At 45.0% G+C, this 20,042-nt stretch overlaps 1 protein-coding gene across 2 annotated transcripts; it reads left to right on the top strand.

Moving 5' to 3' along the window:
* Positions 1-14,796: 14,796 nt before the first annotated feature.
* Positions 14,797-20,042, top strand: Tmem254 (transmembrane protein 254). 2 transcript variants are annotated; one of them, XM_090346677.1, is made up of 4 exons: positions 14,797-14,956; positions 16,802-16,905; positions 17,075-17,134; positions 18,909-20,042. In XM_090346677.1, exons 1-4 carry the CDS (start codon positions 14,867-14,869, stop codon positions 19,027-19,029), a joined length of 375 nt encoding a protein of 124 aa, XP_090202803.1. In that variant the 5' UTR covers positions 14,797-14,866; the 3' UTR covers positions 19,030-20,042. The 2 variants fall into 2 exon arrangements, with proteins under 2 accessions (XP_090202803.1, XP_090202802.1); XM_090346676.1 differs by lacking the exon at positions 14,797-14,956 and adding an exon at positions 15,106-15,336.

Here is a 20,042-nt window from a genome sequence, read left to right as displayed (position 1 = left end):
TTGACTGTGTACAGGTTTCACGGAGTTCTACTTTCTGTGCTGGTTTGTGGTAATGTTTTGTTCAGATCTGGGGATCCAGACCTGCTTCTTGTGTGCCAGCTAGGGTCTGCCACCAAGCCACATGCCTATTCCATCCTACTAAATTCCTGGCACACTGGAAAGCACAGAATGCAGGGCCTGATAAATTCACCAGCCAACCTCAGCTCAAGACAACCTGCAGAACACAGTGGATTCTACTTCCTCACCTCCAAGCATGCTCTAATTCTCACACTCCCCACTATTATGTGCAAAGATTCACAGGTCTGTTGTTTTACATGCAAATGCTGACATTTGTCCCTCTGAAATGTAACACACCTCTTTCTACAAACACATAGACCCATTTTTAACATGCTCAAACCTCTGAATCCTGTCCAACAGCCATACACAGTTACAATGACCTGAATTCCTCCCCTTCTCTACTGGGTTGGAGTAAAAGACATTGAAAATTCAACCCCTCCAACAATGCTAACCAAACACATTCAATTCACCAGGAGAGGAACTCACCTGGAGCAGCCATGCTGAATCTTCCCTCTAGGATCAGTACAGGTGGAAAGAAACGATGTCCAGAATACTCCAAACTTGGAGGAGAAAAGAGCTCACGGCTGGTTGAAGGCCTTGCTGAGCTTGGAATAGAACTCTGATACCTACCCAGTGTTTATATAGGCCACTCAGTGAAACCCACCCTACGTCCAGCTTACAGTGATTGGTCCACCCATTGGCCAGCCCCACCTTTGGTTGAAATGCTGGCTTCACCTAAACACACCTTTTCAAATCCCACCTTTCATGGGGCACCCAGTAACACTAATTGTCTTTTTTCTCCAGAATATTCAAATCCTGGCGGTACTTAGAGGTTAACCCAGAAATTGTCAATTGTTGCTGTCACTGTAATACACCAGTGTGGCAATATTCCTTTGTGTGAGGATGGAACCTTTGCTGAGTTCATGGTGATTCTGAACAGCTGAAGTATTATAGATGATCACACACTTTAGGAATAACTGAGATCAGAGATAGAAGAGACCAGAAGCATATCAAAGACATTATAAAACAAGATTTTATTCACAGGACATCATTCTTTTCTTCATTACCTTTCACAGACCACTAGCTACTACAGTGCATGCCTATAATCCCAATCCACTATGAAACTGATAGAAGATTACGAGTTCAAGGCCAACCTAGTCAAAACAGAGATTCCCTGGCTCAAAACACACAAAAAAGAAAGGTTTCCACAAAAGACCTCAAACCTCCCTTGTAAGGTGAAAGAATCTCTAGACACTCAAGCATTTTCATAAATGTGGAACTCTGTCCTTCCCTGAACATGGAAGGAGATTTTGACAATACTTGAAAGTTATTATTTGTATTTGTCTCTGTATGTGGGCAGGGCACATACTCATGAGTACATGACAGAACTAGAGTTTGAACTCATGACCTGGGCACTGTCCCTTAGCTCTTTGTTCAAGGCTGGCAAGTCACAAGAGCAGACTCAGCACCCTACTGCCCTTTCTTGGTTAATTGGCAATAAGAGTCTCTGGGACTTTGCTGGCTCAGCTGGCTTCAGACCACTCTCCTCAGCTCTCAACCTCCTGAGAAGCTAGGATTAAGGGTGTGACCCTCAAGCTGTAACTCCTCAAGCTCATCCGTTCCCAACCATGAGCAATGGCCAAAGGCTGACAGCAAAGTTAGCCTCAGGGAACTTAATGGATTAGAAGGTGTGCCAGGGGTGGGAATGGAAAGGAAGATCCTATCCTGGGAGGCCTAATGAGTAATTAGTGCAGCAGGCTGGCCATGAGAGAGATGAATGCGGGATCAGAAATCCCCCTAAGTCCCGCTCAGATACTCTCTTAATAAAACCCTTAAGTGAAAATTAACTTCTCAACAAGTAAGTGTCCAGTTCTGTATTTCCTAAGGCCCTTTCATTAGGTTACAAAAATGGCTTGTAAAAAATGCTTGCTAAACAATTCTGTAAGAATGCTTGCTAAATGATTTCTGTTCAATAATTGTATAAAAATTATAAATGGAATAAGAATAAGGAGGAACTGTACGTGCAAGACATACCTGTGGTTCGAACCTAAAACTGTCATTTCTGCTTGCTCAGTCAGTTTGTGGTTTTTGCCTTTAAAAGAACTGTGCAAAATGTAACCAGCAACTCTCTCTCCTGCGAGCTAGAGGGTGAGTTCCAGCAGGCTGGTATCCTGCAATAAACCCTTGCTGTTGCATTTCGGACTCCTCGATCTCAGTGGTCTTCATTGGGGGACCCCTCCGCTGGGCATAACATTTGGGGGCTCATCCAGGATCTCCCAGGGATCCCACCAAGACCCTCAGGAGTCCCGAAAGGTTTGTTGCCTTCTAATCAGTAAGAGCGCCCACTTGTCTGCTTTCTGTTTGTGTCAATCGTCCTTTTACTTTCCTTTTGTAGAGGTCGATCGGTCACATTTGTATTTGCAGGCTCTCACTGGGGCAGACGGGCCCGGACAGTGATCCTAGAGGGAACAGGAGACGGCCCGATCCCCATTTTGGACAGGGGTCTTCCAGACCCTAAGCCCGTTGGAGGGCACCGAGTCGGTGTGCGTTCAATTTGACAACACTCCCCAAGGAGGGGAGCAGGGAGTCTCTCTAATTCCTCCTCTCATCAAGTGGAGAGTGTTTTGGCAGCTTCCCATCAATTGTGAAGAAGCCCCGTTTGGAAATCAACCCCGGGGTCGTCCTGTGAAATTTGTTAGTCTGAAATGGTTGACTGTTGTCGGTGTTGTGTTTGTCTTTGGTTTACTTCTGTTCTTTGTTCTTTACGAAATGGGGAATAACACCTCTTCTCCCCTAGATCTGACCCTTGCACACTGGCGAGGTGTGCAGGAGACTGCTAACAACCATAGTGTCATAATTAAAAAGAAAAAGTGGGTCACTCTCTGCTCCTCAGAGTGGCCCACTGGTGGAACTTTTGATTTAGCAACCATTCAGAAAGTGCAAGAGGTCATCTTTCGCTCGTGCACAGGGCATCCTGGCCAAATTCCCTATCTAATTACGTGGAGGGGGTTGGTAGAAAAAGAAGGAGGACCCTACCCCTGGGTAAGGTCATTTTTACCTCCACAGGTTTCTAATTCAACTGTTCTGACCACCCCGATCAAGAAGGCCTCAAGAAGGCACACCCTCGCGCTCCCATTTTACAGGGGGGCACTAGTGAGACTGAACTTTTTCCCCCTCCCTATGCACCCCCAGCAGCTCAGGAAAAAACAGAACCTGCGGCTGTGGCTGCAGCCCCAGACTCACAGGGCTCAGATGAGGGCCCGGCTCACTCCACCCGGAGTAGGCATGCAGGGACCCCACAAGCCGATTCTACTATTGCCTGGCCCTTGAGTCCTACAGGACCCTCAGACACCAGGGCAACCAAAGTTTCCACTACTGGCCATTCGCTACTAGCGACCTCTACCATTGCAAAGCTCAAAACACCCCTTTTTCAAAGGACCCCCAAGACCTTATTAACTTGTTAGAAATTGTTCTTTTCACCCTCCAGCCCACTTGGGATGATTGCCAACAGCTCCTGGGAGTTCTGTTCACAACAGAGGAACGAGACAGAATCCTGGAGAACTCCCGCAGGCTGGTCCCAGGCACTACCGGGGACCCCACCACGGACCCTACTTTGATTGCAGCTGCTTTTCCATCCGAACACTCCAATTGGAACTACAACGAGGCGGAAGGTAGGGAGCGTCTTCGAGTCTATGGCCAGGCTCTGTCGGCAGGTCTCAAGGCTGCAGCTGCAAGCCTACTAATAAGGTCAAACTTTATGATGTAAGACAGGGAGCTATTGAAAGTCCAGCAGCCTATTTAGAGACACTCATGGCAGCTTTTAGGCAATATATCCCTTATGACCCCGAGCAAAAAGAGAACAGACAGGCAGTTATTTTAGCCTTTATCAATCAAGCAGCACCCGATATCAGGAAGAAATTGCAGTCCTTGGAAAGACCAGATGAGAAAGGATTGAGAGAATTGGTAGCTGTAGCAGAGAAAGTGTATAATAAGAGAGAGACTGAAGACAGAAAGGAGAAAGAAGAGAGAGAGAGAGATAGGAGAGGGAGGATCAGGGAGACAGAAGACAAGAAAGACAGATAAAAAGGATTTTGGATGGACAACAGAGGCAAATGGAGCAAGTACTCCAGCCACCATTGGTAAACCTGAAGAGAAAAACAGAAGATCAAAATTAGGGAAGAATCCGTGTGCATATTGCAAGGAAGAAAGACACTGGGCAAAGGAATGCCCTAGGAACAGCAAGAAAAAGAACTTCCAAGGGGGTAAATGCACCCCAATCCTGACCACTCAGGAGGAAGTCAGTGATTAGAGGGGCCAGGGCTCCGTCCCCCTCTCCAAGCCTAGGGTAACTCTCAAAGTGGAGGGGAAACCAGTCCAATTTATGGTAGACACTGGGGCTGATAAATCTGTACTCCTGACACTGGGTGGTCCATTGTCAGGGAAGCGCACATGGGTGCAGGGGCTACTGGACCAAAACTGTGTGCTTGGACTACCAAAAGAACTGTGGACTTAGGAGTTGGAAGAGTGACTCACTCCTTCCTGGTGATCCCAGATTGTCCATACCCAAATGCAGGCTTGTGAGGCAATCAAAAAGAGTCTCTTAGAAGCCCCTGCCTTGGGCTTACCTGATGTAACAAACCTTTCATGTTGTTTGTGGCAGAGAATAAAGGAATAGCAAAGGGGGTGCTCACTCAGCCAATTGGACCCTGGAAATGGCCAGTAGCTTACCTATCGCTGCTGGGTGGACCCCATGCTTAAGAATAATAGCGGCAGTAGCCCTCCTAGTAAAGGATGCTGATAAACTGACTTGGGGATAAAATTTAACTGTGGCCACTCCACATGCTATAGAAGGAGTGCTCAAACAACCACCTGACCGGTGGATGAGCAATGCCTGCATGGTCCATTACCAGACTCTATTACTTAACCCCGCGCGAATCAGCTTTTGCGTACCTACAGCCTTGAATCCAGCGACTTTACTACCAGATCCAGACTTGGACCCACCTCTGCATGACTGTGAGCAGATTCTGGCCCACGCACACAGCCTTAGACCAGACCTGCTGGACTCGCCATTACAACACGCTGACCACACTTGGTTTACGGATGGAAGCAGCTTCATTTGAGATGGAAAGAGGTACGCAGGCACGGCAGTTACTACAGACACTGAGCTAGTGTGGGTGAAGGACTCCCTCTAGGGATGTCTGCACAAAAGGCAGAGTTACTGGCTCTAACCAAGGCCCTGCAGATGGGAAAAGGAAAGAGACTAAATATCTACACAGACAGCCGATATGCTTTTGCCACTGTGCATGTCCACGGGGCTATATACCAAGAGAGAGGGCTACTGACAGCAGAAGGAAAAACCATCAGAAACAAATGTGAAATTATGAGTGTTATTCAAGCCCTTTAGGGGCCCACAAAGATTGCTATTGTGCATTGCCCTGGTCACCAAAAAGGAACTGATGCAGTGACCAAAGGAAATAACTTAGCCGACCTAGCTGCTAAGGAAACAGCCTTCCAGCCTAACACGGGAGTACTGACTCTAATAGACCCAGGGCCACGGGCATGACCTTCCATGCCTCAATACTCACAAGAAGACTTGAAATGGAAAGCAAAAATTCCCATGGCTCATAAACCCCCAGACAGAGAAGGCAACAAGGATTGGTGGAGAACTTGTGAGGGAAAGCTTACATTGCCACAGGAACTGGGTAAAGAGGTCCTTAAAAAACATCCACCGAACTTCTCACATAGGAACTCGAAGAATGCAAGATTTACTTCGACACTACCAGGTAAAGATCAGACAAGGGAACCAACTTATTGAAGACATTGTTAAACATTGTAAGGCTTGTCAACTGACAAATGCCCCTAGTCAGCCATTATCAAAAGGAGCCCGTCTCCGAGGGGACAGGCCAGGTGTGTATTAGGAAGTAGACTTTACAGAAATTAAACAAGGAAAGTTTGGATATAAATATTTGCTAGTTTTTGTAGATACTTTTTCAGGATGGGTCGAGGCCTACCCCAGGAAACATGAGACTGCAACTGTTGTAGCCAAAAAGATCCTGGAAGAACTCCTACCCAGGTGTGGCTTCCCATCCACTATAGGATCAGATAATGGACCAGCCTTCGTCTCAAAAGTAAGTCAGGGAACAGCTTCTGCACTGGGGGCAGAGTGGAAATTGCATTGTGCCTATAGGCCCCAGAGCTCAGGACAAGTGGAAAGGATGAATTGGACCCTAAAAGAGACCTTAACAAAATTAGCCTTGGAGACTGGCGCAGACTGGGAGACACTTCTTCCTTTTGCTTTATTTAGAGTAAGAAATTCTCCGCATCAATTAGGCTTTACCCCCTTTGAAATGATGTATGGGTATCCCCTACCTATTATTCCAAGCCTACAAGTAGATTTGGTAACTGAGTTAGATGATATAAAGCTCTTAAACAAACTTGATTATTTGCAGCTTGTGCATAAAAATGTATGGCCCTAACTTAAAGCCCTTTATGATTCAGCTTCTATTCCAAACCCCCGTTTATTTAGACCCGGTGATTGGGTACTCATCCGAAGGCACAGCTCTAAAAACTTGGAGCCACGCTGGAAAGGACCCTTCGTCGTGTTGCTGACAGCCCCCACGGCCCTCAAGGTAGACAGAATCACCACCTGGATTCATCATTCACAGGCCAAGCCAGTGGACCCCTTTGCCTTAAAAGAAGACTACCGTGGGGCCGAGAGTTTGGCCTAGTGGTTAAAGTGCTTGCCTAGCATGCATGAAGACCCGGGTTCGATTCCTCGGTACCACATACATAGAAAAAAGTCGGAAGTGGTGCTGAGGCTCAAGTGGTAGAGCTCTAGCCTTGAGAAAGTCCAAGGACAGTGCTCAGGCCCTGAGCTCAAGCCCAGGACTGGCAAAAAAAAAAAAAAAAAGAAGACTACCATGGTGAAACATGGGAGGTCTCCAAACATCTGACTCAGCCATTGTGCATTCGCTTAAAGAAAAAGTTGGACTAAGAATTGGATGAAGTTTTACAATTATTTTCATTTTGTTTCTTCCCTGTGGCAGGTCTAATGTTAACCCCCATACCCCTTTTAACTGGGAATGGGTAATTGAGAACCCAGTAACTAAAGGACAACAGATTCTCCTTACTCATGTTGGACCCCAAATCCCTTGGTTTCCAGAATTAAGCTTTGATCTGTGTCAAATAGGAAAAGACACCCAGCCCGCCTTCACTTCAGGGCTTGGAAACGCCCCCCCCCCCCAGTGCGCGTTCTGTTCTTTTTATATTTGCCCTCAGCCAACAGGCTATTCAACCTGTGGAGGACCCCAAGAGTTTTACTGTGCCCGCTGGGGATGTGAGACTTATGCTACAGATTGGACAACGACTGGAGAAGACTACATACAGGTGACTAGGAATGGACCCCAGGTTAAGTTAAAATTTACAGAGAAAGGGGCATTGGACCAAACTTGGGGATTAGGCAAAACATGGGGTCTTAAACTTCATAAATGTTATATGGGGAGAAATGGATCTATTCCAACTGGAGAAGCAGGCATCCTATTTACCCTCAAGCTTTCTAAAAATCCTACAGCTAAACTCCAATTACCATCACCCACTACTGAACCCAGTACTGAACCCACTACAAAACTCACACCTATTACTAAGCCCATATTAGTCAAGGAACAAAGACTTCCCTTACTTATATATCTAATAAGGATCATAAAAATATCCTATTGGATGTAATGCAAAAAGCTTATATAAATTTAAATTACACTAAGCCTAATTTAACAAAATCTTGCTGGCTTTGTTACGATGATGCCCCGCCTTATTATAAGGCTATAGCTGTTACTGATATAGTATCCATTACCACTAGGGACAATGCTTGCAGATGGAAGTCAAAGGTGGGACTCAATTTCACTCAAATAACAGGATCAGGAGTCTGTGTGGAAAATCCAGAAAAGGAAATGGCCCAAATATGTAAACAGGTCATAAGTAGAGCTTTAGGAACTGGCTATTGATTGGTGGATTTGTTCCAAAACAGGTCTCACCTCTTGTGTACATTCCACTGTTTTAAAAAGTCTTAAAGAATCTTGTGTGCTAGTACGATTAATGCCCATTATTACATATTATTCAGATGCAGATTTCTTCAATAGCTGGACGAATTCTTGGAAGAGATATAATCTAAAACATGGTCCTAGAACAAAAAGAGAGCCCTTTACAGCCATTACCTAAGCTTATTGTTAGGAGCCAGCTTAGGGGGATTTAGTACAAGAATAATTTCCCTAGTCCAACAAAAAGGATATTATGATGATTTAAGAATGTCTACAGATGAAGATATCAAAAGGATAAAGGAATCTATCACTCATCTGCAAGAATCCCTAACATCGTTATCAGAGGTGGTTCTCCAGAATAGAAGGGGATTCGATTTATTATTGTTACAGCAGGGAGGACTCTGTGCTGCATTAGGAGAAGAATGTTGTTTTTATGTAGATCACTCAGGGCTTGTAAAGGATAATATGGCTAAAGTTAGAGAAGGGCTAGAAAAAAGACAAAAAGAGTATGAATCAAAACAAAACTGGTTTGAAAGATGGTTTGGATATTCCCCTTGGCTTGCAGCTTTAATACCTACTTTATTAGGAACATTAGTTATTGTTATTATAACATTAATCTTTGGGCCCTGTATTATCAATAAAGCTAGGCAATTCATTCAAAGCAGGATAGAATCCATACAACTGATGAGCCTGCAGGAGACTCATTATTACGAGAGCCTAGCTGTTGACGCCAATGAGTAAACTTATGATCAAAGAAGTCATTATGCACAAGTAGAGTTTCAGGACTCCCCTTGAAAGGCAAGATCCATGATTGGATCTGTTAATGGCAAAAAAGGGGGGAGGGATGAGGGACCAGAAATCCCCCTAAGTTCCCCTCAGATACTCTCTTAAAACCCTTAAGTGAAAATTAACTTCTCAACAAGTAAGTGTCCAGTTCTGTATTTCCTAAGGCCCTTTCATTAGGTTACAAAAATGGCTTGTAAAAGATGCTTGCTAAATAATTCTTCAAGAATGCTTGCTAAATGATTTCTGTTCAATAATTGTATAAAAATTATAAATGGAATAAGAATAAGGAAGAAGTGTACGTGCAAGACATACCTGCTTGCTCAAACAGTCAGTTTGTGGTTTTTGCCTTTAAAAGGACTGTGCAAAATGTAGCCGGGAACTCTCTCTCCTCCGAGCTAGAGGGTGAGTTCCCAGCAGGCTGGTATCCTGCAATAAACCCTTGCTGTTGCGTTTCAGACTCCTCGATCTCGGTGGTCTTCATTGGGGGACCCCTCCGCTGGGCATAACAATGAACAGGAAGTCTCATTAGGATGGCTACACACTCAAGGAGAAAAAGGAAACTTCACAAAATAAGAAGGTGAAAGGAATTCTACCAAGAGCTCTGCACCCTCCACTCCAGGTCTTGGATCCTCACCATGGTCAGCCAAGAGCAGAAAGGTGGGTCTGGACACAGGCCACTGAAACCACAAGAATGTGCCTGAATGCCTGGGTTCTACATACCTATCATCCCAGCACTACGGACACTTAGATAGGAGGAATAAGGATTAAAAATCCACTGGAGCTACTTTGTGATTTACCTAGGCAATAAGTGACTTTGCCTCAAGGACATACTGGTGGTGGTAGAGCCAGTTGAGGGGGATGAGGGAGTAGGGAGGGCTCAGAAATAGAAAGAGAGAGGGCAGGAGAGAGGAAAGAGAAGAAATAATGGAGGGAAAGAGGTTAGAATAAAGGGAGGTCTGGAAATGGAGGGAGAAAATGGGAAGACAAGATAGAGGGAGGAAAAGAAAGGGAATATTACTTGAGTTATTGATTAATATAGGTTTTTGCATATATTGTTAGGAGTCATTTTTTTAAGGAAATGGAAATACTTAGAAAAAAATCATATTAAGTGAAGTAAGCCAGATTCAAAGGAACTTAGGCTCAATGGTTTCCCTCATTTGTCATAATCAGTAGAAACCTTGGGCTCCCCTAGCAGAGATTTACAATAGAACAAAACCAGATACATAAGGCCATATAGAATGATGCGAAATGAAAGGACCTCCAGTATGTAGAAACAAAAGCAATATAAGGAGTGATTGTTGTCCTTAATGTCTCTCATTTCTTTTGCTGTCCCTTGGTTATCTCATATTGTTACAGTGTTTCAACTAGTTATCTGATATAATGTATTTGGTTATTTGAAATAGGATAGGGAAGGGGGAAAACAAGATGAGGGATGGGGGTATGGGAGGAAAATGGGGACCAAGACATGAGAAAGGGTATCAATATTTGTGAGGTAATGCACCTTCTGTCTTGTGAATATAACCCTTCTATTAATTATAATAAATAGGAGTCATTTTTAAATAAACTTGTCTTCCTTTTGTTATGAGGCTTGAACTCTTAGCCTGGGCACTGCCCTGAACTCTTCAGCTCAAAACTTTTCAGTGTTTTCCTTCCCAAAGGGCAATGTGGGGGAAAGGGGGGTCAAACAACAAAATCCCTGTGTTAGCTGCACCCCTGTAACCCCAATGTTCAGAAACCTGCAGCAGGATCATGAGTTCAAGGTCAGCCAGGCCTGCATAGCTATCCCAAGATCAGCATGAGCTACAAAAGGGATCCACCCTCATTAATTATTTTTCAAAGAATTACAATAGGTTCTTCTGGGGGGTTATTTAATTTTATTTAACCATTCCTGGGCTTGAATTTGGAGCTGAGCTTCTTTTGCTGAAGGCTAGCATTCTACCACTTGAGCCACAGTGCCACTGCTGGGTTTTTCTATTTATATGGTACTGAGGGATCGAACCCAGAGATGCAGGAATGGTAGGCAAGCACTCTACTACTAAGCCACATTCCCAGCCCAGGTTTTAGTTTTGGGTTTGTTTCTGTTTGTTTTCTTGGCCAGACCTGGGGCTTGAACTCAGGGCATGAGCACTGTCCTTGAGCTTTCTCAAGACATGAAATCTGCTACTTGAGCCTCAGCATCACTCTTGGCTTTTTCTGTGTATCTGATACACAAGAATTCATACATGCTAGGCAAGCCCTCTACCACAAGGCCACAATTGTGGTGGGTCTATAGCTTTTTTTGTATACATTTGCTTATCCATACTACTAAATTATTGGTTGGCATAGGAGTTTAAAAAGACAAAGGTGAATCAGATGTCTATTTCCTCAAGTTTGATAGATGTATATGGTTCTGGGATGCCCTGCCTATGTCTGCCACTTGGCTGTGTCCTATCTTCTGTGAGCAATTGACTGCCCCAGGCCAGCCAGTTTCCCAGGCTCTGCACCTCTGATCCCATATTCACCTGATTAGATGGGAGGCCCAGGGGTCCAGCAAGAAAAGGATTTCACCAGAGACAATTTTGAGGAGATAATTTAAGGTATTATATGGATAAAAAAGAAAATGGTACCAAGCCAGGAACATGGCCTATTTCTCTGTACCACATACACAGAGAAAGCCAGAAGTGTTGCTGTGGCTCTAGTGGTACTACACAAGCCTTGAGGAATGCCCACGGCCAGTGCTCAGGCCCTGAGACCAAGCCCCCAGGACATGAAAAAAAAGAAAGAAAGAAAGAAAAAAGAGGGAGTGGCACTGTGGCTACAGGGGTAGGGCGGTAACCTTGAGCTGAAGAGATTAAGGACAGTGCCCAGGCCCAAAGTTCAAGCCCTATGGCCCACCAAAAGAACACTGGAAGCTTGTGAATTTCTTTCTGTTTTGTTATTGCTTATAATTCTCCCTCTCAGGAATTTAGGGACATTTTCTCCATGTTGGTGATCCAGTGAAATGCTGAAGTTCTATTCCCAATATTTGGGTGATACGAAATGTTTCACATAATTCAAAGGTATTTTACCTTTGGTGTTCAAAAATGTAGCATTTTGCTTTTTCATGACTCAAAGGGAACATGCTCAATAAAGCTTTTGAACATTCCCATCACAATACAAGCCCACATATTTAAGGAAATTGGAAAACTAATGATTCAGTAAAGTGGCTTTTAACAGATTTTTGGAAAGAAAAATTCAGGGCCTCGGGCTCTCACTTTGTTTTTTGCCTCACAGCTGCTGTGCTACTAACTTGAGGCACACTTCCAGCCTGCCTCTGTGTAATAAAAACAATCATGATAATAAATAATAACCTTTGCTAAAAATACGATATATAACAATCTTTGCTTATTAACATGTTGGGTTTTTACGTACATCTTTTGGGGGTCAGCAATTTTAAAGGTCTTAGAGGACAAACTTAGTTTTTAGAGTGTTTTTTTGCCTACTACTATTAGTGCATCCAAGTTAAGTGTGATCTCAAAGGAGAGAACAAACAAAACAACAAAGTATGGTGTGGTCACACAGCCCTATGATCTCAGAACTCTGGAGGCTGAAGGAGGAGGAAGATGCTTTTTACTGGCTTATTTAAGAGTCTCATAAACTTTCCTGCCAGGATGGCTTTGAACCATTATCCCCAGTGCTCAGCCTCCTGAATAGCAGAGATTACAGACATGAGCCAATGATGCCTCTCCCAAACTTTATTTTTCTTGGTCATGGGGCTTGAATTCTGGGTCTGGTGCTGCCCTTGAGCTCTTCGGCTCAAGGCTAGCACTCTACCACCTTGAGCCACAGCGCCACTTCCGATTTTCTGGTGGTTAATTGGAGATAAGAGTCTTATGGACTTTCCTGCCCGGGCTGGCTTTGAAACTTGATCCTCAGATCTCAGCCTCTGAGTTGCTAGGCTTACTAGCAAGAGAGAGTACCAGGCCCCAAACACTTTTGAAATAGTTAAAATAATAGAAACCTTTTTGCATCTTCATCATATTTCTAAGGCAATCTTTCATGTCCCTGCTTCCAATTTTGCCTCCCTCCAGGTACATCAGACATTTTCAATAATCCCCTATTGTTTAAAATATATATAATTATTATAAAGCATCAACAATTTCACTAACTCACCTTGACTAAGCAATCAATTAAAACATCTCAGATAATTCCCAATACCATTCTTGATCAGGACTCTTCCTGCCTTTCCAGCCTCATATTTCTTCACTCAAGTTCACACTTTTTTACTTACACACACACACACACACGAATTGTTTTGAACTCTCTGGTCACCCACTCAATGTTGTAATCATATTCTTAGTTTATTTAGATTCCCACACCCCTGTCTATGATGCTGGATGGGATTCTGGAAACTTTCCATGGTTTATCTTAGCATCCCACCTCTGAGCAGGAACAGAATCAGAACATCAAGAACAGCTGTCATTCAAGCAATGTTTCTTTGTAGCAAATAAGGAAATCAGAAGAATTGGCACCAAAACATGCAGTTTATTTGAATGGGAAATGTTTATTCAGGAGGGGATAAAAGTGTCATCTCATCATGTCTGTATGGATGCCTGTTGTGCAGCAACAGGCCCATTCCAAGTCATGGAAAAGAACCGTTAGCTCTTGAGGACCAAGGAAAGATTCCCCCACCCCCTTTTCTTTGATACTCTAGAACCAGTAAACCTAGGTAAAGTGGTGGGCCTAGGGAAGGGCAAACTCAAACAAAATACAGAGGCATATTCTGGTAAATGTCAGCCAACCAAACAATCAAAGCGTCTGGAATGCGGTCCTTCTACTAGCTGCTAGGTCTGCTTCTGTAACTACAAGCTTGCTTAAATGGGGGATATCAGCTCCAGAGGAATGGACTTATGACCAAGGAAAACTTCCAAGTTTCCAGAGTGTGATTATGCTGTCCTAGGAGCCACAGCAACAATGTTAAAAATGAGCTAATATTCTGTTAACCTAACCACTGAATTCTGCTTCTGTAAATGACTTGCTTAACTTGTTTTTTACTTGCTTGACCACCTTCATGTGGTACTTGCAGCTTTTGTGCTTAAAAACCCTGAGCTACAGAGAGACTTGGGGCTGCAAAGTCTAGATCTCGACTGCAAGCCTCCGTGCCCTGTATGGTGGAAATAAACTTTGTCTTTTCTGTCTCCGTGAGCAGTGGTCTTGGTGCTTGTCTGGTATACAACAGAGATACTGGCATTGTAATGAAGGAAGGTTCAGCTCTTGGTTGTGGTAGCTTGTGGAATATTATTTCTGAGAAATAACCTTAAGGAGATTTATTAGGCAAACTACCTTAATGGAGGCTCAAGGTACTCAGTGCAGCGGCCTGCTTCCTGCTCTCCTGGACTGTTCCGTGGGAGAGAGCCACACCTGGCCTTTCCCAGCAGCAACTCTGCAAAAGGCCAATTGTACTGTCCTACCAGGAGTCAAAAATCTCTCGGGAGGACTATTTATCTCTATGCTCTATGACGCTGCATTTGTGGTGGATTTGTGTGTAGTGGTGGAAAATAGAGGTTATTTTTTTTTCCCAAGTAGGTAACAAATTGCTCAGAATAGTTTAGTGGATTAGCCTCTTATTCCTACTTTATTGGAGCATTACCCTCACCACAAAATAAGTGATATACATCAGATCTACATCTGAGCATTGGTTTCCATTGCTCTATGTATAGATTTTTGCATGCCAACTATAGTATGTCATGATAACTAAGAGACCCTTTAAAAAAAATAAAAAAATAAATCCAGGGCCTGTGCATGCTCGGCAGGCACTGTACAGATAAACTAGTTTGCAGAGCTTTAGAATCTGCAATTTTCTCCATCTATGGGGGGGGGGGGGTGCTCCCAAGCCACGCCCCTGCTTCCACCTATGGGGGGAGGATTCTCCCCAAGCCCCGCCCCTTCCCTTGTGGCGGGAGGATTCTCCTCCCCCACCCAGGTCCTGGCTCACACCAGCTGCAGCGGTGCATGCCGCAGCATTTGCTGCAGCGATGGCAGCGGCCACGAGCGACGCCACCTACTTCCGGAGGGGCAGCCTGTTCTGGTTCACGGTCATCACCGTATCCTTCAGCTACTACACGGTAAGGACAGCGGCCCGCGGCGGGTGTGGGCGTCTCGGTCGGCTCCTCTCCGCCGCGTCTCTGCTGCCGCTGGGAGCAGAAGACGCGCGTGCGCGGTGGGCCAGGACTAGAAGGCGCGCACGCGCAGTGCGGACTCCTGAACGCTTCCGGTGGCAGGGCAGTGCAGGCGCGCACGCGAGCCGGGGGTTCGCCGAGTGCGGAGTCCTGAGAATCCGGCCCGTCAGGTTTTCCTGGATGGGGGTGTGGACAGCTCCGAGTCTTAGACGTTCAAGATGGTGGCGGTTCCGAGGACCGAGGTCCGCCGGAACGCCTCCACCTTTTTCCGTAAAGCCCGACCTTTGCCCTCACTGGTCACTGCCTTGCTGCTGGGATACGGCGCGGTAAGGCGTGTGCGGCGCGGCGCGTCCATTTGGGGCCCAGCCCGCCCTCCTGGCGCCCTGGCGCTGTGGGTGGGCGGGAGAGGTGGTCTTTCCTGCGCACGCGCGCCAGGCGGTTGCCTGGGTGACCGGCGTCAGCGGCTACTGGGTGGGCTCAATGGGAAGGATTCTGTTCCCGGATGTTCGGGCCCTGAGTCCTCCTCCCGCAGAGGTTGCGAGGCCCGGAGTGGGGTGGTGGAGTTGACCGCCATGGGCCTGTGTGTGAAGCCGCTGGAATTGCTTGGGATACGGGAACCCAGGGGGTGAATGTAAAGGATGGGCTGGATTCCAGGACACTGCTGTCTAGGCGGAGCTGCGCCAGTCGGTTCTGCTGGCCAGGGCGACTGGTGCCTGGCTGGCAGGCTGTTTATAGGATGATCGGGGGAATGCATGGTGGAGGAGGGGGGCAAGATGGCTTAATTAGGAAGGAAAGTAGAGCTCGTTCGCGATATCTCGCAGGAGAACCTGGAGAACGGGCGTTTGTCCTGAATCGGGGGAGCCCGTGTGTCAGCCGCGCCTGACCGTGTCTGTCCGGGCCTGTCACGGAGGCCCAGCACACTTCCCTCCTCTGAGTCTGCGTCTCAAACTTACCTAGTGTGTAGCAGGTGGAAAAACCGCCTCTCCTGTTCGGTTGGTTAAGGAGGATGCAGTGGCAACTGATGCTTTCATTTTGTATGTAACACCACACATTGGCTTTGGAGCACGGTGGATCTGAATGGAACAATGAAGTCTGGAGGTGTCAGCGCATGATGTCAGAGATTGCCAGCTAGGTGGCAGGGAAGTTGATACTACAGAAACCTTAGATGACTCAGGAGTTACTGTTAGAATTTCACAAACCTGATCGCGTTTTTTTCCAACTCTGTGAAGTAGATCATCATTCTGGGAAAGATCAACAAAAAAAGGGGGAGGGGGGAGGGAGGTTTTTGTTTTGTTGTTTTGTTTTTTGTTGTTTTTTTTTTAACCTTGAAATAGTCATATGCAGGGGTTTCAGTTCAGCATGTCGGGTTGTGAATGCAATGCATCTTGATCAAAGTCACCTCTTTCACTATTCTCCCCTGGAGTAGTAAATTAAATGGGAGTTTGAATCAAGCCATAATTTCTGCAATAAGAAGATAGCCAAAGTATATAAACACTTTTTTTAAAAAAAATCGTTAACAACATAAAATGTTTTTCCTGATGTTCAGAAAGAAAGTAAGCTAGCCTGGGCACTGAATCTGACAAGCACGGGTCTTACTCTGCATACATCTCCTCCAATTAAGTTGCTAAAAGTCAAGAACTGGGGATCAGATGCATTTGTTTATAGAGTTTCTTTGATCTGTAGTTGTTTTTATAGAATCAATCTTATTTGATAGCTGCTCTCAAAAAAAAAGGGAGAAAATTTGCTTTTAAGTAACCTACTAGTTATTCTGTGCCTTTGGTTCTGTTTCAGTGGGTTGTCTTCTGGCCCCAGAGTATCCCTTACCGGAGCCTCGGGCCCCTGGGGTCCTTCACACGGTACCTGGTGGACCACCATCACACCCTCTTACACAATGGGTAAGGAGAGCGGCAGAAATGGGTTGTCCTGCCAATCAGGTCTCTCTTGTGATTTTTAATTGATACTAGTCACATTAACATACCTTTCCTTTTAGTTTCTTTGTTAGATTTCACCAACAGGTGACTATCACCTCCTACTCAACAGGCCTTTTGGTTTCTTTTACTTCAGGTTTTGGCTTGCCTGGCTGATCCATCTGGGAGAGTCCTTATATGCCATGGTATTGTGCAAGTAAGTCTTTGTAATAGGTCTTTGTCCCCTTTCCTCTGGTGTTTAATGTAGGTTGCAAGGAAGCAGCACAGTTCCATAGGCTGAGAGCACTCTCAGGTAGAGCCTGAACCCCTATACCTAATGTGTGAGTCTGGCACAGAGAGAGTTCTCAGCAAATAGTTGATGAATGAGTACCATTCATTTATGATGGTTAGTTACTTAGATGACTTTTGTTTTAAAAGCTCTCTGTCTAGTCCTACCACAAAAAAAAAATGTTAGGGGCGGTCTTCAGGTTTGTAGAAGAGGTGTTTCTGACCTAGGCCAATGATTCTGAAGCCTGATTTTATCTATATCACCTGAAAAGCTTCTTCAGAGTCTAATATTTAAAATCTGTTGTCTAATTTCCAGACCCAGATGTCCTGATCTGATGGGGCTTGCTTCAAACATAGGCTCCACAGACAGTGGTGGGGTACATTACAAGTTAAAGACACGCTACAAGTGGAGTCACCACCTGCCCACATAGATTAAGATTGTAAGAGAATGCAAAAAAAAAATCTCTTTATCTTTGTACTTTATGTAAGCATAAATAGAAAATTATCATCCAAAAGCTGATTGTGATCACATGAAATTGCTCTGCAGCTCATCACTTTTGTCTGAACAAAAGTAACTTACCTCTGTTGTTTATTTCTAGGAAATTACCTAATATGATAGTGTATTATTGCGCATGGTTGTTTTAGGATTTTTGTTTGTTTTTGCTGGTTCTGGAGTTTGTACTCCTAGCTTTGAGGTCACTAGACAGGAGCTCCACCATTTGAGCCATTCCTCTAGCCCAAAGGGGTATTTGGGGAAGGAACTGCCCAATGCATATCTCTTCAACAGTCACTTGGGCCTTTCAGGCAAGCCTCCTTTTAAACCTCCGGTGTTTCATGGCTTCTTGGCCCTCCAGCGTAGTATTCTGCAGTTCTGTAAGGGTGTGTAGTCCCCACTACAGCCATGTTTCTCTACTCTCACCTGAGAGGCCGAACTCAGGTGATTAGTCCTTTGTCCCGATCCCAGTGGTTTGATTTGAAGCTCATTTTTGGCCTGCATTTGTATACTTTGCATCTGTTGTGGTATAAATCCTATCAAAGCTGAGTGAGAGCCATACTATTTTTCATACAAGAAAACTATGTGAGCTCTTAAGTAATTATCCAGGTCACATCCATTGGGGTCAAAGCCAGAATTCTCCTCTAGTCTGTCTTCAAAACATTTGCTCTCCCTGGGCACTAGTGGCTCACCCTGTCATCTTAGCGACTCTGGAGGCTGAAATGTGACAATCACCATTTGAAGCCAGCCCACTCAGAAAAGTCCATGAAACTCTTATCTCCATTTAACCAGCAAAAAGCCAGAAGTGGAGCTGTGGCTCAGGTGGTAGAATGCCAGCCTTAAGTGGAAAAAGTTAAGGGACAGTGCCAGGCCTGAACTTTAAGCCCCAGTTCTAGGGGGGAAATAAATCTCTGAAGACATACTAGAGCTTTTGACTCCATCCAGTGGTCAGAAGCACCTGAGAAAAAGTGCCCCCAAATAACAGCCAGACTGGTCCTCTGAGGACAGTGTACCATTCAAGATGCATCTGGAGAGGAAAAAAGATGAAAACAATGAGACCTAAGCATGCAGATTCCTGTGGGACACAGCAAAATAAATCCAGTGAAACAATGGACATTATCAAAGGAAAAAAAGACAGTATTTTACCCTGCAATCAATGGAACTTTTTAAAAGACTTCTGGTGGTTAAATTTTGCTCACTTTTATTTCAGGTCTAAAGGAATCACAGACAGCCGGACTCAGCTCTTCTGGTTCCTGCAGACGTTTCTCTTCGGGATAGCATCTCTCTCCATCTTGATCGCTTTTAGCCCAAAGCACCAAAAACGCACTTGAATGTACACTCACTCTCTCTGTACATTCAGTCTCTTCTGTTTGGGGGTGCTGTATTTACTCAATCATTCCACTTTTTAGGAAGTATTAAGTTATTTAAGAACCTCAAATTTGGCATCTTTCTTTCATGTGCTCTGGTTAAACTTGAATAGGTGAGTTGTTCCTTAAGAAAGAACTGGATACCAAGTAAAACTGGGACCAACTTAAACAGACATGCTCACAGTGCCGGGTTCTACAGACATGTATTACGCACCTGGGAGATGGGACCTGATCTGTGGAAACCTCCAACTACCGAGAAGGAGGACCAGACAAGGCCTTGCTGAGGAATGACACAGAAGCCCAGCGCACCTGCTGAGACCCAGCAGCAGGGTGAGGATGCCCTCCGCCAGAGGAAATCCTGCCCTGCATATGGCCCCTGGAACAGCCAGCTCTGAAACCTGAAGGGTTTGGTGGTCCCTGCTTGATGCTCCTTCCTCTCAAGCCACGTGGTAGAGTTTTCCTTCCCCTGACCCAGGCTGGGGCAGGACTGTAGAAGGCCAAAGAAATCACACTTCTCAGCTGCCCAGGCCTGCCAACCTATGTTACAAAGTGCAACCATGTCAGAAGCTGGGTAATGGATCTGAGTGAAAGCAGTTGATTAGTAGGCTGGGTGTGGAATGCAAGAAACACAGTTTAATGTATGTGGAAGTCTGAAGTACCATCCTAAAACCCCTTGATACAAGTAATACATACTAATAACAGGAAAGTAAAACGTGCTCTCTGAGGTTTGGCGGGGAGGAAGAGGTGAAAAATGTGGATGAATATGATCAAAGTAGTTCCTTGGCATATAGGGAAATGGGACACTGAGATTATTTTAAGAAGAGGATGTGGAGTGGGGAGAGTGTGCTTGGGGGGTAAGCTGGATTGGGGTACATCATTCGTGTGTGTGGAAATGCCCCCTCCAATAGTTAATGTCATATTATCAAATGAGATGGGTTAACTTAAATAAAATGCTGTGAATTAACTCTCCCACTAAA

The sequence above is a fragment of the Megascapheus bottae genome, chromosome 15 (assembly GCF_031878675.1).
Source record: "Megascapheus bottae isolate mThoBot1 chromosome 15, mThoBot2.hap1, whole genome shotgun sequence".
Taxonomy (NCBI): Eukaryota; Metazoa; Chordata; class Mammalia; order Rodentia; family Geomyidae; genus Megascapheus; species Megascapheus bottae.
This window is presented reverse-complemented; position numbering and strand designations above follow the sequence as displayed.

What these genes read in the sequence shown, in the direction of transcription:
- Tmem254 (XM_090346676.1), top strand. Translation starts at nt 15,229, where the DNA reads ATGGTGGCGGTTCCGAGGACCGAGGTCCGCCGGAACGCCTCCACCTTT. An exon ending in CACACCCTCTTACACAATGG is followed by an intron (nt 16,906 to 17,074) that starts GTAAGGAGAGCG and finishes CTTTTACTTCAG; the next exon opens with GTTTTGGCTTGCCTGGCTGA. An exon ending in TATGCCATGGTATTGTGCAA is followed by an intron (nt 17,135 to 18,908) that starts GTAAGTCTTTGT and finishes CTTTTATTTCAG; the next exon opens with GTCTAAAGGAATCACAGACA.